Raw genomic sequence first — 18335 nt, forward strand, 5'->3', positions numbered from 1 at the left:
ATTTGACCGTGTGGGCATCGACACCACAGTCTCCCAGCTTTTTGATGAGGACAGGGTGAGAGACAGTGTCGAAAGCCTTCCGGAAGTCCAAAAAGACTACATCCACAGCAACCCCTACGTCTAATGATTTGGTGACCTGATCGTAAAAGGCCACCAGGTTGGTCTGACAAGACCTGCCACTGATAAACCCATGTTGGTTGCCCCTGAGCATGCATTCCCCCGCAAGGCCCTCCTGGATGTGTGCCAGGATAATTTTTTCAAAGAGCTTACCCGGGATTGAGGTCAGACTAACTGGCCTGTAATTTCCCGGGTCCTCTTTTTTTCCCTTTTTGAAGATAGGGACCACATTGGCCCTCTTCCAGTCCTCCGGCACCTCGCCAGAGCACCACGAGTGCTCATAGAGCCATGCCAGGGGTCCCGCAATGACCTCAGCCAGTTCCTGTAGAACCCTAGGGTGAAGATCGTCCGGACCAGCGGACTTGAACACGTCCAGCTTCTCCAGAAGTACCCTAACTAACTCCTCGCTAACCCTTGGCCCAGGCGTGTCTCTCTCGGGGCCCGAGGGGGGCCCAGCAGGGAGGTGGCTGAACTGGTCCCTACTTAGGAAGACAGAGGCAAAGAAATCGTTAAATATGTTAGCTTTGTCATCTGGCGTGATGACTAAGTTGCCCATCGTGTCCTGCAGGGGCCCCACATTACCCGGGACCCTCTTTTTACCCCCTATGTATTTGAAGAAGGACTTCTTATTGTCCTTAATCCGGGAAGCTAGTCCTATCTCCAACTCTGCCTTGGCCCTCCTGACTGCCCCCCTACATCCTCGGGCGACTATAACATAGTCCTTCTTGGCGATGACCCCATCTCTCCATTGGGTATATGCCTCCCTTTTAGCAAGGAGACATTCCCGGATGCTCTTAGTGAGCCATGGGGGTTTATGTGCCCTCCTGCTCCCTTTGACCCTTGTTGGGATTACCTCCCTTTGGGCATGGAGGATCGTCTCCTTAAGGAGCAACCACTCACCTTCGACATCTGATTCCCTTCCCCTCTGGGTCCTCAGCGCTTCCCCAACTATCCTCCTTAGCTTGTTGAAGTCAGCCCTCCTAAAGTCTAGGGCTGTTGCCTTGCTGCAGCCCTTTGCCACCTTACGCTGGATGGTGAATTCCAGCAAGCGATGATCACTGTCTCCCAGGTGGCCCATCACCCGCAGCCCCCTCACCAGGTCATCACCCGTGGCCAGCACTAGGTCCAACAAGGCGTCTCCCCTGGTGGGACTGTGCACCTCCTGGGTTAGATGGAGGTCCTGCAGTCTGGCTAAGAACCGACGTGAGCGATCAGACTTGGCTGACTGCTCCTCCCAGCAGATGTCTGGGAAGTTCAGGTCCCCCATGATGACCACATCCTTAGCCCTCACTGCCTCTGTAAGCTGACCTAAGAATTCCAGGTCGAGCTCTTCTCCCTGGTTGGGAGGTCTATAGTAGACTCCCACCGTTAAGTCTCTCTCCCCTGGACTGCCTTTTACTCTAACCCAGAGCACCTCAGAGTGCCCCCCCTCTACCCCCATGCTAATTAACGAGGAAGTATATTCCTCCTTGATGTAGAGTGCTACTCCTCCACCTTTCCTTCCTATCCTGTCCTTCCTGTATAGCCTATAGCCCTTGACACTCACCGCCCAGTCATGCGATGAGTCCCACCACGTTTCTGTGATCCCTACTATGTCAGGGCTGGTGACAGCTAGGAGGAGGGCGAGTTCCTCCTGCTTCTTCCCCATACTTCGAGCATTCGTGTAGAGGCATTTGAGGCCTTCAGCGGTTGTGCCCACTGACCCCCTAGTCTCAGCAATGCCCCGTCCCCCATCGCTTACCTGTTTCTCCGTTTTGACCATTGGTCTGGGCTCGCTGGCTGTTGCTGGGCCTGGTATCTCATCGTCTCCTCCGCCCTCATCTTCCCCCTCCCCCGACGAGCCTAGTTTAAAGCCCGCCGAAGGAGGTTCACCAACCTGGAAGAGAACACACGCTTACCTTTAGGGGAAAGGTGGAGCCCATCTCATCCCAGCATGTCTCTCATCACGATGTGCCGGTCATGGCTGAGGAAGCCAAAGCCCGCCTCGAAGCACCATTCCTGTAGCCTCCAGTTGGTCTCCGCAATGCACATCTCGTGACGTCTGCCGCGTCCGCTCACTGGCAGGATGGAAGAGAAGACCGCCTGTGCGCCCATCTCCCTCAGCACGCCTCCCAGAGCATGGTAGTCCTCCATCAGGCGATCAGGGGCTCTCCTGGCCGCATCGTTAGTACCCACATGGACAAGGACCATGGGGTAATAATCGGAGGGCTGGATGATGGACTGGAGCATCCCCTTCACATCCTGAATCTTCGCTCCGGGCAGGCAGTATACCTCACGTGCTGAGGGATCCTGGCGACAGATGGGGCCCTCCGTACCTCTCAGGATGGAGTCACCAATCACGATGACGCGACGCTTCCTCCTCTTAGGCCTCTTGACTCCCGCCGCCCGCACAGGACATTGTGTGCACAAAGTCTCCTCCCTGGAATCTTCCACTGCTCCCTCCTCCTCCAGGGCTGCCAGGACCTCATATCTGTTCTCCAGATGGACAGGAGGAACTGGTGCCGCAACATGGTTAATAGCTCTGGCGCGGGAGACTGTCTGCCACTCAGCGGTGGAGGGCTCATCCCGGTCTGCCCTCTCCTCTGTTGTATCACCCTGCAGAGAAAGAAAATACCTATCAATTTCCTCCTCTGCCTCACGGATTCCCCTCAGCCTGCTAACCTCCTCCAGGAGCTCCTGCACCCGCTCCTCCAGGGTCCTAAGGCGGATACCTACAGGACAGGTGCAGGAGTCCCCAGTCCCTGCCCCCCCAGACCTTGCCAGGCAGTTCCCGCAGGCCAGGGGGTTGGAGGACGGCAGCCCCCCCGAGGGCTCTGTCTGGGTGGAGGCCTCGGACAAGCCCCGGGAAGGCCGCGCCCCCCGGGCAGGGGCCCTGGCAGAACTCCGTGTCGACACCATCGCAGGAGTTGCTGCCCTTACTAGCAGAGCAGGGGTCAGCCTCTGGGCCCCGCCTGCTCGCCCGCCGGCGCGAACGCCGCCGCAAACGCCGGCGCGCTCTTACAGACCGCGCCTGTTTGCGCGGCTCGGGAGCGCGGCTCCCTACCGGCTCAGCTAAGAGGGACCCGGGGGGCTTCCCCTCCGGATCCGGCTCAGCTGCGCCGGCCCCTCAGTCCCTCAGCCCCACTTACCTTAGGGGGATCAGCTGCTGCTGGCCCCTCAGCTGCTCCGCTCGCCGCCGCCGCTTCTACTGCTGCACTCTCCTCCGCTCCGGGTCCAGAAAGGAGGCACACGTGTGGGAAGGACACACGTGCGCCTGAGTCCCTCTTCTCCCCGCTGCTCCTGACCTCCAAGTGGCGGAAGCTACGTCAAACCGCCGTTTATAAAGGCGGTTACCCAATGACAAGTTAATTCAATTAATAGTGTGATAAAACAAGGAATAAGCCACAAGGTTAGGACACAAAAAATGTGTGATAATTTTGTGGATGGTTCCTATCACATCACTAATTGAACATGGGGTCCACCCATGCAGCTGGGAGCCCCATCAACTGATGGCTTCCAGTTTTGAGGGCACATAGTACATCCCTGTGGCTGGAAGCCAGATCAACTGATAGGGCTTCCAGCCATGGGAGCTGTCTATGTGCCAATGTAAGGAGAGCTTGGATCCCCCTTTACCAGAAACAAGGCATGATGAGGTCTGATGCCAAATCCCACAATAACACCTCCAGCCGTTCACATGTAACATGTCAGGAAACTGATTGTGCATCAGGTCTTGTGGTGGTCTTACTTGCATATCTGTTAGGGGCCTAAGTGTTTATACCAGAATCTATACTACTTCCTGATGGAAGGAAAGCAACAACAAAATACTACTGATATACTTTTGGTGATGGTGAATGCACCTGTCAGAGTATCAGAACAGTTGGCGGGATCCTCTTATTAAATTAAATGGCATTTGAGATTTGTTTCAGGTAAAAAGTCAAAGTGTGAAAGCTGTTGTAGTGATAAAAGGTCACTTTGATTTATTGTTTATTTCATTTCTGTTTTCAGCACTTGTTACATTACCACACATACAACTGTATTATTACATACTGCGGTAAACATCAATATAATCAGGTTATAAGATTAAACCTAGGCATTCTTTGCAAGCATGCAAGTGTACTGATCTTATCACCATTTGACTCTTCCCAGAGAGAATTATTTTAATTTTTATTAAAAAAAAATAAGTCTGAGTGATTTTTTTTTTTTTTATTTTTTATTTGTTGGGTATGGCAGTTACAATACGTCTTACCATTACTAAGAATTGTTCCTCTCACCCTCCCTGTATGTGCCAGACCTGGAGATAAAGCAGTCCCTGTGCTCAAGCATGATGATAACAGGAGTCTCAAGGTGCTTCCTTACTTTATTTCTGTGATTTGAACCTGTGGAGTAGGAGTGGCTGGATGGGGCCATGTTGCTTGATGGTAATCTAAGGAATCCTGCAATATAGACATAACCATAAAGTCCTAAGTAATTAGTGTTCAGGCTAGATTTCTTCTTCACTGGATATGGACATCGTTTGAGGTGCTTGAGCCAGTAGTACCCTATTCTAACAGTAGCCAGCTATAACTGACCATGAGCTACAAGCAGGAGATTCTCAGTGTAGGTTCCTTGGCTTTGGAATTTACTTTGGATGTTTGCCCACAAGTACGCAGATTCTGCAATTTTCAGAATGAGCTGCAAGCCCCGTTCATGACCCTTAGGTCCCTGACGCATGTTACATTTAAGACATGATTAATCAGTTAATTGAATCTTAAATTTTGACCTGGCTACAGATTCAATCAATTAATGGCATGACAAAAAGAGGAATAAGTCATAAAGTTATTCCACAAAAAATATATATACCATTAGTTGAACAGGTGGCTTCTTTGTGAGTCCCTTCAGTTGATGAGGCTGTCAGCCGCAGGAGCACATGATCCCACAGGTGATCCAGGATCATAACAGGAGGGGCAGACCCTGCCAGATCAGCTGCAGGCTCCCAGCTATGGGAGTGCATGGTGTGCCACCACGGCTGGGAGCACCATCAGTTGCAGGTTCCCAGCTGTGGGGCATGACATGTCCCTGCAGTTGGATGCCTAGGTCAACTGAGAGGGCTCACAGCTGTGGGGGCTTGCTACCTGCCAGTGTAAGGGGAGCCAGGATCATGAGGGGAATATACCTCTTCTATCTCTTTTGTATAGTATTAAGAACATAGCCTGAACTCAATAATAACCTGTCAAGATCTAAGTAAAAATGAGAATGTATTAATGAGTTTATTGATTCTTGTTGCTGCTTCCAGTACTATTAATAACACTGCAGAAATTTCTGACACTTTCAGATGCTTGTGTGTTTGACTTCTAAGCATATAAGCAGTATTGCACTAGGGTTCAAGAAAAGGGACACGCACACTGCTATGAAACTGAATACTCAACAAACTACAAGCTAGTCATGCATGAGAGGGCTGACATATTAGGCATGTTGAATGCTCAAAGCTCTGAGTATCAGAGGTATGGGAACCTTCTATGAACTATTAAAGTCTTTATCTTGTGAACAGTCCTTATGTTTGTGTGCTGTTAAGTGATTAGGACTTTTGTAGATTTTCTTTCCTTCCTGACTAACTAGCCTATTATCCTTAGTTTCTAAGATAGGAAGACTGTAAACAAAGTAAACCTTTTAATAATATAATTATATATATTTCAGCAAATTGCTGTTTGAGCTAGGAAACAAATATTTAGGTAAATTTAGTCAAATTAACTCTTCATTATGGTAAGCACATAGTAGTGAGAACCCAACTCTGTATTCAAGTGAGGCATAGTGATAGAAACCTTTGATTTCCCAGTCCAGGAAAAAAAGATGTAGAAGGCTAGTCCAGTGGCTGAATGGGTGTCCTAGTTTTCATTGTTGCCTTTGGTGTCTCACTCTGAGGTCTCTTAGAAACTGTAGACAGTTCCTTGGCTTGTAAAGAAATATAGCATGACTGTTCCTGGAACAGTGTCTCTTTGCCTGTTAAGCTAATCTGGAAGCTATCAAAAGTAGGCCTCTTATATTCATAAAATGATGGTTATCCAGGTTGTAGCTGTATTGGTAAAGAATTTTTTTTGCAAAAATCTAGTTGGTCTAATAAAAAATATCACCTCTACTACGAGTCCTGGTTACTAGAATAATGCTTATCATCCATAAAAGATGCAAATGGTGAGAGTTTATGAAACCACTGGTTTGTCCTTTTTGTTTTTTGTTTTTTTAGGAGCATCTTCATAATTATTTAAATTATATTTCATTAACACAGTCTATAAGGGACATTACCACATTTATATCACATGCATTGTTTTTTATAGGCAAGCTTTTATTTTATTCTCTATTACATTCAGGTTTTTTTACAAGCATATTAAATATGATTGTTCCATTTAATTTTACCCCTTTTCTATTTGACAGTCGTATGTGTCTTTTTCTTCTCCTCCATATGGTCCAATACACTTTATGTATGATTCAATATTTCTTTGCTACACAAACATGGTAATGGCAGAAGTTCATTCCTGGGTTTAGGATGAGTTTGAGACTGCAGAGTTTGCTCAGTGTATATACTGCTATTTTAATTTTTCCATGTGGAAATGGTAGCTTTTAAAAATTAAAACCCCTTGCAAGTAAAATGAGAAAAAGGTAGCATTTAGAATCTTTCTTGACCTCACCTGCCAATCTAAGGTCCTGTACATCAAATTTGGTGTCTTGTTAATTTACCAATTTAATAAAAATAAAAGGAGCATCAGTGAATCTGATGACATAGTATATTTTTGCCTCTTGGCAGTCTAGGTCATTTTTAGCAAATAATTAATCTCCACAATAATTCTATGAAAAAAATCCAAAATATATATTTATAATAATTTATAAGTCTCTCTCTCTCTCGTGATTTATTACAGAATAAGGTTATCCAAGAACCACTTTTCTAAAAATGTTAAGAAAAAAAATGCAAACTAGGCCCAATAGCATCTATATGCATATTTATATGCTATATGTATTTTTTCAAGATATTGAGAATTGCCATATTTCAAAAATTGAGAGTCATTATGTATCATTCATTTGCTGAATTTGTCAGGAGGAAGCTTTGTATCTAAATAATGAACATGGGAAAGGAGCAACGTGGGCCTATTGAGAAGGCAGGGTTTTTTTTCACTCTTGGCTGTAGGAGTATAGAATTACTATGCTATAATAGAATCATACCAAATCTCTCTGTGTGAAAAGTCAGTATTTGTTTAAATTTCTTCCAAATAGAGGAAGCTGATTAAGAAAACTTTGCTCAGGGCCAGCAGATAGCATACACTTGAACTTTCCAGTGAGTGTGCTTTAATTGATTGGAACCTGAAGTTAGGGCTGTGGGATTCGCTAATTTTATTAAGGTACATAATGGCTGGCTTATGCCCTTGAGACTCCACTCAAAAATCTAGTCAAAAGTCGAGGATCTTCTTTTTCAAGGGAGAGACTTTTTTAGTATCAAGCTATGCTAAAAGTGAGAGACTAACTACACATCCCTATCTTTGGGGATTTATCAACCAAGAAAGAAACCAGAAGTCTCATTTTTTTATGACCACAGACAATAGCATCATCATCTCCTGCCTGTTTTACCAAGAAAGGAGTTTTGTCACCTGTAGTACCTTCTTTAGTAGTCCTCACAACTAATAAAGAGAAACTTCAAACCTAAATCAAGAGGCAAACTGTCCTCCTTGGCAGTTACGATGTAATGTTATGTCACAAGTATTACATACTGCTCAAAAGCTGCAACTTAGAATTCCTTGTCCTACAGAGGCACAGAATGTATTGATGAAATCTAGAAATTATTCCAGTATTTGAAAGGGATGGGATTATTTATTGTGGGCTTCAGTTCACTGTACACTACAACACTTGATTCGCCTTCAGAATATCTGGACTGTTGCTTAATGTCTTCATTAAGGTCTGCAGATCAGTCAGATCAGGCTTATGTTCTCTGGTATGAGCAACCAAGATTCTCAACCAGGGTACAACAGTACTCTGGGGTGCCTTGAGATCCTTTTAAGGGTGATACAGGGTGCCACACAATGTTAGTGCTTTTAGGTGTGCAAACGTGATTCACAAGATAAACCCAGATATTTGAATAGGAAACCATAGTGTCAAACCCACTCTGCTCTGTTGTAGTCTTTCTAAATTTTGTGCAACAGATAAATTGCTGTATTATTTTTCTGTAGTGTTTTTTTAAAAAGTGAAAACTAAGAGCTGGCATATTCTGCAAAATGCCTTGAGTCTATCAGAGGTTGTATGAAATAATTTTAAAAATTCTACATTATCATTAAAATTTTATTTTAAAATGCTCCTTTAACTTCATGGGACTTCAAAATTGAATCTTACAGATTTATGAAAATAATTTGAGTTGATAAGTGACCACTCTTTATTTAATTTATTAATTAAAATGGCATTTTTGTTTATGGATACATCTACATGAAGATTCATTTCAGTTATAAACTGGCCTGCTGTTTACAGTGTCTACGTGTGTCCCTATGGCACCATTGTTACTGCGCCATCATTTAGTGCTTCCAAAAGTACTAAATGATGGTGCAGTAACAGACCATACTGTGCCATGCGCACAGGATATGGTTATTTTTAGCTGCTATGTCATTGTAGCAATACACTATACTGAGGGAGTGCGTTGCTATGGCAACAGAGATGCAGTGTCGTAGCTTTTGCATAGCTCATTGTTAGGTGACATTGCATCACGTGTAGACGTGCCCAGTACTTCATGATGATAAAACAGTTTTATGACAAGTTTCTGCCTAAAGAACGAATGGAATTTCACTCTAACCTCTTTACTAGTGTTTTTCTCCAGGTTGAAAAACAGAGGCTTTTTGATATGTATTTAGCCATTGTTCAGTGAGAAGCACTTTTCTTACCTGAGCTGACAATAAACAAGCTGATAACTGACTAGACTGCAAAGCAGTTGATTTTGAGATGTTAAATTTTTACAAGAATATATCATGAAATAGTTGAGAAAACAAAGGAAACTAGTAATATAATTTCTCAGTGCCTTATGTTTTGGCTATCAAATTACGGAACATTTCTCTGTCAGGAAAGAACAGGTATCTTTTTCATTTTTTGTTTTAATAAAAAGTGGATAACAAATATGTGTTTGCCAAAATAAATGTTTTCTTTAAAAAGTGTTTGATATATATACCATATTTATATGACTACAATATTTTTTCCCCCCTGAATCACCAGGGGGTGGGGGGAGGGGAGCATAGCCCCTCACCTTATATTTGTATACAAGGAAACCTCATTAAATAGACTATCTATCATTAAACTGCTGCCAAAAGCAGCATGTACTCAGTAATGAAAACCAAATATGAGTCGATTAAATGTAGCCAACACTAAGCATGACTGGAAAACATGAACCACATTGGGCAAAGATACTGGGTTGGGGAGTTTTTTGCAAAAAAAAATTAATTTTAAAAATTATTAAACTATACCTCTACCAAGCTGTCTTATGACTGCTATGGTTCACTTGACAGTTCAGAATGCACCTTTACAGTTGCACCATTCCTATTCCCACTACAGAAAAACCTCACCACTCATCAGCATTCCCACATGCTCATCACTGTCACCTTTAACCACAGTTACACAAAGGACTACTTCAGTGCCCTCCCCGTACCCTCCCTTCCTGCTGCCCAACTCCCCTTCCTGTTTGCCCAGTCTTTTCACTTGTCATTATATTTGTCACCATCATCATCCTTATCATTGCCATCATCATTGCACTCGTCGGAAGGCTCACCTCTGAACAGTCTGTGCCAGTCTCCTCTCTTCCAGGTGATGTCTGCCATCTCTTGCCTTTCATTTTTTGTTGTCTTCCTATAGTACCAATACATCTCAGTCAGTCCTATTTTTATGCAGCTCTTGACTGGGTGGTTTGTGTGTCTGTTTATGAACAGGTTCCTGGTCTTCCACAGGGTGTTTCTGAAGCAAGAGATGAATTGGTCAAAGTGGGCTGTCTGGGTCCCTTGCTGCTTACTGATGGGGAACCTACCACAAGGATAGGTTAGTGAATCCCATCTGAACAAGACATAGGGTAGTATCCATTGCACACAGTCCTCTTCTGCACCAACTCTTTTACAAGTCATGGTGAACCACTGTATTGCATACATTTTGACTTCCTCCTCATTTCCACAGCTGAGCTGTGCCTTAACTTTTCCATTTCCAGTAATTCCTGCTTCTTAAATGTCTGGCAAACATCACCAAATGGTGCCCCAAACAATTTATCCAGAATCCCTCTTTCAGCTGCTTTCTCTGCCTGTTGTATATGATTAATGCAGTCCCTCCCTCAATGAGGGGGTGCTGGAGTAGGTTGCCCTGTGCCTCATCTGCATATAGATTTTTGGACAAACCAAGGTCTCATGACAAGATCACCCAGTTACAGTCATGTATGGGTGGGGATAATTAGCATATGGATCCTTTGTGGGGCAGTGGGTAATAGCTGAAGTATGTACCCATTGAGCAGTGCTGAACTGTGGGGTCACCATGGTTTGAAATGCTGTTGACTCTGCTGGGGCCCAGCCCAATGAACTGTATGGTAAATCATGAGTCTTTTGGCTTTGGACTAATGTCATTCATGACTTGTATTATATATAAGTAAGTATAAAAAGTGCCACTTAAAAACATGTTTATAGAGGAGCTGTCTGAAAACTTGTAACATTTTTGTTTTGTTTTGTTTGTTTAAAAAAGGTAAACTATCAATTTTGGATGAACCAAGTCTGTGGGTACCTGTAATCATTTTGCTATATGCAAATTATTACAAGTAGATTTATTTCAAGGTCAGTGTTTTCAAATTTGTCTCTCGCTTCCATGTTCTCAGGGAGATCAGGGTGTGACTATAAGAAGAAGAGGCTGCAGGGGGAAAAAGACGGTGGGGAACAGAGGGCAGTGGGGCTACTTTAACCCCACCCCCCCAGATTTATTTTCCCTGTTGAAGCAGTGGGAGAGGGACAAATTCAAGGCAAACCTCCAATAATTAGATTATATGAAAACTGTAACAAATTTATACATTTTCTATATACAGAATCTAAATATTGGAGGGTCATCTTGTATTCAGGTTAAATACAGTACATGTGGCCAGGGACAGTCTTTCTTACATGACTATGTTAAAACCTGTGAAAGGATTTGGAGCTATTATTGTAGCTCTTGAGCTTTCTTTTCTAAACTTACTCATTGTATGTGCATGTGTGCTTAGTAAATTATAATGTGTTGCTAGCCTGAAAATTGCTTGCATAGACTGTGGAACAGCACCATTCTGACACCTCTGTAAATCCTGAAAACAGTATTTTATGAATATCCTTTATTGATTACTTGCATACTAAGTCAAGCCAGTGGTTTGATAAAGACTCTGTGAAAGGCACTCCTGGAATGTTTTCTCTTGTCTAAGGAGTGTTGGTAGAGATAATAGGTGCTGAGAGACCTGGAAAAAAATAAAAATAAAACAGCACTTTACCAAAAGAGGCAGCATGTTGGTTAGACTCCGCTCCACAGCGTCTGTATAGATTGAGCACTTGAGCAGGGTTTTTTGGTGTTTTTGTCGAAAGCTAATTAAATCAGCTGTTAGATAAAAGTGGAAAAAAGCCCTGTTGTAGCAGTCGATCTATACAGAATTTAGGCAAGCACTTGGTGCAGGAGCATGCCAAGCATACAGTAAAGCACCAATTTTTCTTTTTTTTTTTCCATGTCTGTAAGTAGCTAAGAAGGTGTTTCCTTGACAGGGAACTTTGAATGCCTAAAGTATTTTTGTGATCCCATTGTTGTGTTGGAATTTCCCATCCTTCTACAAATGTTTCAAGTTCAGCTACTTCATATATTGGGTGTGAGAGATCTAGCATGATATTTTCAAGTGCTTATAATCACTATTTCTTATTTCCAGGAATCCTGGTTTTCTCTGATTTAAAAAACATCCCCAATTTTCAGATTTTAAAAAGTAACCCAAAATCCACATTTTCCCATGATTAAAATGAAACAATATAGGGAGATGTATATGCTGGTGTTTCATTTTAATCATGGAAAAACATTGATTTTTGGTTTACTTTTTTTAATCCAAAAATCAGAGATTTTTTTTACACCTGTGGAAAAAAGGATCCCTGCTTATTTCTAATTTCTGTTCATGTTACAGAATTTCTTTCATGTTGTGTATATCCATAGATGCGCACACACAAAAATATAACATGAAGAAATACCTTTCATTACTAAAATTCCCTTTGATAATTGTTCTTCCATTCTGTGAGGTTTAAGAATTATGAGATTGGACTAATGTTGTGTCAAAAAGGATAGGAATTCTTACTTTTAGGGGGGAAGAAGGTGAAGGAAATGAGAGAGATATATAGTGATGTGTGGCAAAAATAAATCAGCCGTAATTTCAGAGCAAGAATCTTTGGAATCTTTCATTCAAATTGCAAATGGATAACCAGAATCAATTGCATGCAAGTATTTAAAATAGCCCTGCAAGAAACTTGACAGGTTTTGTCTTATTTTGGATTGATAAACAACTTTTCGAAAGCTGTGGATTTCTGTACATAAAGGGTAATTTTACTGTACTGTTCCGAACATTTTGCATACAGAATTTCAAGAAAGCATTTTAGATTCCTTTCCTGGTGATAGTTTAAAACTGAGGAAGGATATGGTCCTTTGAGGTGAAGAATGACATTGATTTGAACAAGTGAAATGCAGACCAAAGGAAAAAGTAGTAGCATTTTACAGATTTCCATCAACGAAATGAGGTGGCATACAATCCATCTAAACAGTGAAGAGCTTGGCATACAATTTTGTCTGCTGTCAAAGTAATGATGACTTAGATTGTGGGCAGAAAATAAAGATGGAGAGTCATCGAATGGCCGCTGGCATTGCAAGCAGAAAATAGAAACCCATTTGGGCAAGCTAAAGTTTACCCAAACTACAGATTAGAGGGAGAAAGGAGAAGAAAAAATCCCTAAACTCAGTTGGATCTCTCAGATATTGCTCCATTTTTCTATCTCATTTGTTACTCTCTTCAAATTGAAGAATGGAGCCCAAATATTTCACACTGTGTGCAAAATTTCTTTTCTTCACCTTCTTTTTAGTTCAAACGTCAAAGGATTTTGTGTGCTTTTAAACTACCTATGAGCAGTGTTCCACTTAGTGCATATTTTCATAGACAACTTGGAAGCCTTTAGAAAACTTGAAAATGTGGAATTTTTTGTGAATCCAGTACTCCTCTTCCTTCTCTCTAATAACAGATGCCTAAATATGGTTTTAGGAGTTCTGTTTTTAGTCAGCTGTTTTGGTTTTATCAAGTTTGAATGTTGCATTATAAAATGTTGAGAGATTTGCATAAATTACTCAACAGCACTTGATCAAATGAGCAAGGTGTCCTCTACGGTAGGGATAAGATATTCCTTCTACTCTTTCCCAATATTTTTTTAATGTAAAATAGGGCAATGAGGCAGTTTGAAACAGATTTGAGATGCCTGTTCTTTCTATTGTGAATTTATGCTGGATTTTATACTAGTTTTATTGGGACCTTCATGCCTGACAGGACATACTGGTTTATTTTATTCTTTTTTTAATCCCCTTTTATTTTTCATTGACCCCATTTGTCCATGGTTGCTACTTCTGTAAATCGACATTCAAAACAGAAACTAATCTATTGGGTGTATACAGCTGCCTATGGAGATTTAATATTTTGTGATTTAATTGATCATTCTATGGCTAATATACACAGTGTGTGTTTTTGTTTTCCAGGAAACAGAAGCAGCAGTTCAAGATAAACAGCTGAATGTGGAAGGGATTTTGTCTAGAGGGCATCTTTTATATAAGGAAAAACAAGCCACTCATCCTCTAAAGGTAATGAAGCAACCTTTCGTAATATCCATTACTGCATAATGGGATATGCTTCCCCTGTTGTACACTTGTCCTTGATGTGCTCTGTTTTAAAATCAATGAAAGCGCTTGGATACTAGTATTGGCTCTGTTCTGTGATAGCATAGCCAGGAATAATGTTATGCTCACAGTTAGAAATAATTGTATGTTGTAACAGCAAGTTCTTCTTTTGGTGTTCTCCTACCTAGTCAAAAAAGCAGTTTATGTTAGAAACAACTTTAAAGCATTTTTTTCACCTCATAGTTAACATCAGATAATTTCTTTTAAAGTAGTTTCAATGGTCTGAAGGAGGTTTATGTACCTCCTGTGAAAAAGGTTCCTTTGTAAAGGGAATTAAGAGCAAGTCGAAGAGCATCCTTTTCTAGATTTTTGTTTGTACTTAGAGGGAGGAGAATGAGGTTGAATCTGAATACCCTTTGCTAAGGAATTTGCTTTCTTTCAGGAGTTCAACTTCTACATCTCTTTCCTTATGGGTATTGGTTTAAAGAGGTCACAGTGTCATACAAAATACTAAAGAATAAAGGCCATTACTCTTCCCAGGCCAGTCAGGGTATGGTCAGATCCTTTTAAGGGTGGCACACAAAATTAGCACTCTTAGGTGTGCAGACACCTATATGTGACCTGGAAGATGCTTCAAATAGACACCCAAGGTCTCAAAAACATTCTGACCTACTGTGGTCTTTGAGTTCTTTGAAACAGAATAATTATTTGACTGTTTTTCCATAGTCAAAAAATGAGTGTAAGCTAGGTTCTGCCATTTCCAAGAGATCTAAAAAGGTTGAGAATGACTGACTGGTGGAGGTCATCACCGGCCTCCCCATTAAAGTCCACCTATCTTTGATATAAGAGAAGGGATGTCATCATTCAGGTTGTTACCTTCAGACAGAGTGATGAAGTATAGCTTGGTGACACATGCTATTTCATGTATACTTGATTGCTTACTTTTTGTAATAGGCAACAAATTATTACTAGACACTTTGATAAAATGTCCATTGGAGCATCTAATAGTCATTTATTGATTTGTCCTATTTCTATTACAATTGCCTCTTGCAGGGTGGAGAGATAGCAATGTTCAACCTCATATTGATAGCTTCTCTAAACCTGCACAGGTCAATAACCTTATTATACAGAAGCAGTTTGTCCTTGCAAACCATGTTACCGTTACTATATGTGACCTTACGGAGAATTTCCCTTTTGGTTCTGCAGCTAGTATTTAGTTGTCTGAAATATATTTTATTTCTCTACCACTTAATTTTTTTTAAGACTCCTTTAAATACTACCAACAAATATCCATTTACATGAAAAGAAAAATCCTCTTCATCTCCACATCAATAATTAATATATATTTAATAATATTTTGGTTTCTTTTCTCTCCCCCCAGAGAAGTTGAGAACTGTTTCCCCCTTGCTATCTGTTCTTTTTAAAAATGATGAATTCTCTTTACAACTTAGAATTGGAAACCTTTCAAAAATACCCATAGAGGTGAATTCAAGGTGTTTTAAAGCTAATAGGATCCTAATGAAAGTGTACAAATAGTTTAGAGTTGGTATTGTTCATTTTTCTTGGCTAACAGGGCAGCTATTATTGTTCTGAATAGGAACTTGTCATCTGTACATTAAGTGGATGATGGAACAAAGGTCTCAGTGTGATAATTGCATGTATAAACTTGGTATGAATGCAGTTACAGTCTCCAGACCTTGCTTCAAATCTTAACAAGTAAGGTGTTAGCACCAATAGCAACAGCCTATGAATACATGCTTCTTTGGCATTTAGTTTGTATGCTAGCCTGTGTATGAGAACCCAGAATAGAAATTGCTATGCTCTAGGAGTTGGTTTAACTACAGCCTTTTTATTTAGAAATGACCAACCGGGTTTAATAAATTATGGTACATATCACTGTACATGTTCACATGTACCTACATCCTTTTGACATTAGCAGGCCTAATAATAATTTTACTGGAATGTAATTAGATCTGCCCTTGTCCAGTTTTCAGTAGTGGCCTGTCTTGAGTAGTAGTTTGGACAATGATACAAAATGTTGCCTCTATTGATTAACCATAAGTTAGTAACTATTGGTTGAAAATTAAATATTTCATTTCTAGTCGACCTCTAATTGCATTTCACTTTTTTCATTATATCCTATCAGTCAGTTAATTGACCAATCTGTTAAGGTAAACGCTTTATTGTGTAGTAAGTCACAGAATTGGGAATATACTATGCCAGGGATCTGGAATTACTTTCTTAATGTTTTAGTTTTTCTGGTTTCCAGCTCTTTTACTAAGTTGTCCTTCTTTAGTAGATTCTGGTATTAATCATTATTTATAAACCCAAAGATGTATTTTAAGGACAGTGCAGAGATAACTTTCTCTACAATTTAACCAATAATAGTTAATTTCTCCTGGTTTTAGATTAAACTGTGTATGAGAAAAGTTACTTTAGAATAACTTGGTAAAGGTGTAAAGTTAAGTACTCAACATCTAGTAAAAGTCAGGACTAAGACTGCCGTACAATCTTATTTCTGACTCTTGTGTTTATGCATCAGGATATAATACAAAAGTACACAATAACATATAGTTGTTTTTTCAACAGGACTCTTCCCTCATTCAAAGCACAACTGAGCCAGTCCAAACTTTTCTTCCCCAAATATCAGTCCCAGTCTTACTAATTATCACCCCCATTCCAAACCAAAGCATCCATTGTAAGGTCCTTGTTGAGCCCCTATAACCTCTGGCTAGTGTCTACCCAATTTCTTTAAAGCAAGAGAGTCAAAAATATGGCCCAAGAACTGGATCCAGCCCAAGTATCCTATCATCCAGGTCCTGGTGTCTCCCTTGCATCTTGGACTGGACCTCCACTGCTTGCGGCACACAGGGCCAGATCCTGTGCGGAATGTGGCATGTGCTCCAGACTAGCCCTCTACATAGGATCTGGTGAATGGGGCTGGTCAGCAGGCCCAGGCCAACCCACAGATTGACCCTACACTACTTCTCTGGTCCATGGGGCCTGGTGAATTTGACACCCCTGCTCTAAAGATGTGGCCCATGCACAGTGTAACCAGTACTAGGAATAGTAAGAGTGAAGCATGAGAAGAGAATAGAGTCTTTGGAGATGATCAAGATCTAGCGTGTCTCTACTGAGTATGTGCGAGTTGTGTTTAAAGGCCTCTAACTGGGTGAATTTGAGTGGATTTTCATAGAGGTAGCAAAAGGCATATCACTGACACAAGTGCTACCTTCTGACTATTGTTAAGCCACACCTTCAAAGCATGGTGGGTACTAGCTGTTAAAACCTAGCAAACTGTAAGCAATGGAAAACTAGGTCTTCAGAGTGATCACTGTTGAACACCCTAAACAATAATTAGTACTGCCTGCCTCACGTCTATTAAACTAAGTCTCAAAACTTATCTATAAACTTCTCTGATGAATGTTAATATGCTCTGTGCATAACCAGTATACAGGATTCCTGCTAATGTCCACATCGTTTTCTTCTGATGATTATCAGAAGTGCTGGCCCAGTTGATTCACAAACACTTTAGGCTTTTTAGAACAGTACTTTTTTCTTCACTTTATTACTTTGAATGCAATAAAGCAAGATGTTATTTCCTTCCTTTTTCTCGTCATGAGTTCATTTCTTCCAACCTTTGACACAAAATAATAACTGAGGACAAGAACACAAGAGGGCAATTACAATCTGCCAGCTATCATTTAATCAGATATGAACTGCAAAATGACAGCATTATTAGTCATTTTCTGTTACAGTCAATTGCAGGTAGAGATGTTTCATTCTCTCAACTGTTTTTAATTACCTAAATTAAACCATCTACCTTTTCAAATAAACATTTTGCCACATTTTCTGTATATGACCATATAATTTTACTAGATGCCTTAATGTTTCGCTACCATCAAAATGACTGTCTAGTAAATACAGTTTTGATCATTTAAATATATTGTCTGTCCTTTCCATACAAAAATCTTGTCAGACATGGATGAGTTGTTCTTTGATAAGCTTTTCATTATCTAGCTTATTTTCCTTTACAGCTTTTTCTATGTTTTTTTCCATGAATTCCTGATGGCAGAACATGATATATCAACTGCCATGCTTGTAGAGAATTATGTTTCAAATAATGTTTCAATTTTAAGTTACAAGATGCTAGTAACTTATTAGCTCATTAATTAAGCATGCTTCAACAATTGTTTTGTTTGTAGCCCCCAAAGTTCCTAGGATCAGGGAACTGTTTTTGTTTTCTTCTCTCATGTATTTAGAAAGCACTGCCTTAAGCCAATGGTATTATATAAATGTTGCTTGGTGATGTTAAGGAGATTTCATAGTTATATCACTAAAAGTTAGAGTGACAGTTT

At 41.0% G+C, this 18335-nt stretch overlaps 2 protein-coding genes across 8 annotated transcripts in view; one reads left to right on the forward strand and one right to left on the reverse strand.

The window, feature by feature from the left end:
- Window positions 1-18335, forward strand: part of DMD (dystrophin) — a 2140576-nt gene that overhangs the window by 1502391 nt on the left and 619850 nt on the right. For all 7 annotated transcript variants that reach the window (XM_090061814.1, XM_090061802.1, XM_090061811.1 and 4 more), the window contains one exon: window positions 13840-13941. In XM_090061814.1, coding sequence (XP_089917940.1) covers window positions 13840-13941 — 102 coding nt within the window. The remainder of the gene's footprint in view (window positions 1-13839; window positions 13942-18335) is intronic.
- On the reverse strand, window positions 1418-9905 carry LOC149874453 (uncharacterized). The gene is made up of 3 exons (XM_090031331.1): window positions 9787-9905; window positions 3246-3417; window positions 1418-2712 (listed from the first exon to the last, which is right to left on the reverse strand). The coding sequence occupies exons 1-3, from the start codon at window positions 9903-9905 to the stop codon at window positions 2041-2043; spliced, it is 963 nt and encodes a 320-aa protein (XP_089887457.1). The 3' UTR covers window positions 1418-2040.

The sequence above is a fragment of the Crocodylus siamensis genome, chromosome 1 (assembly GCF_052110815.1).
Source record: "Crocodylus siamensis isolate JL-2025a chromosome 1, ASM5211081v1, whole genome shotgun sequence".
In the NCBI taxonomy this organism is placed as follows: Eukaryota; Metazoa; Chordata; order Crocodylia; family Crocodylidae; genus Crocodylus; species Crocodylus siamensis.

Coding starts and splice junctions, on each gene's coding strand:
- LOC149874453 (XM_090031331.1), bottom strand. CDS start 9,905: ATGGCAGACATCACCTGGAAGAGAGGAGACTGGCACAGACTGTTCAGA. Junction 3,418..9,786: donor GGTGACAAATATAATGACAA/GTGAAAAGACTG, acceptor GGTTTGACGTAG/CTTCCGCCACTTGGAGGTCA. Junction 2,713..3,245: donor CAGCAGCTGATCCCCCTAAG/GTAAGTGGGGCT, acceptor CTTTCTCTGCAG/GGTGATACAACAGAGGAGAG.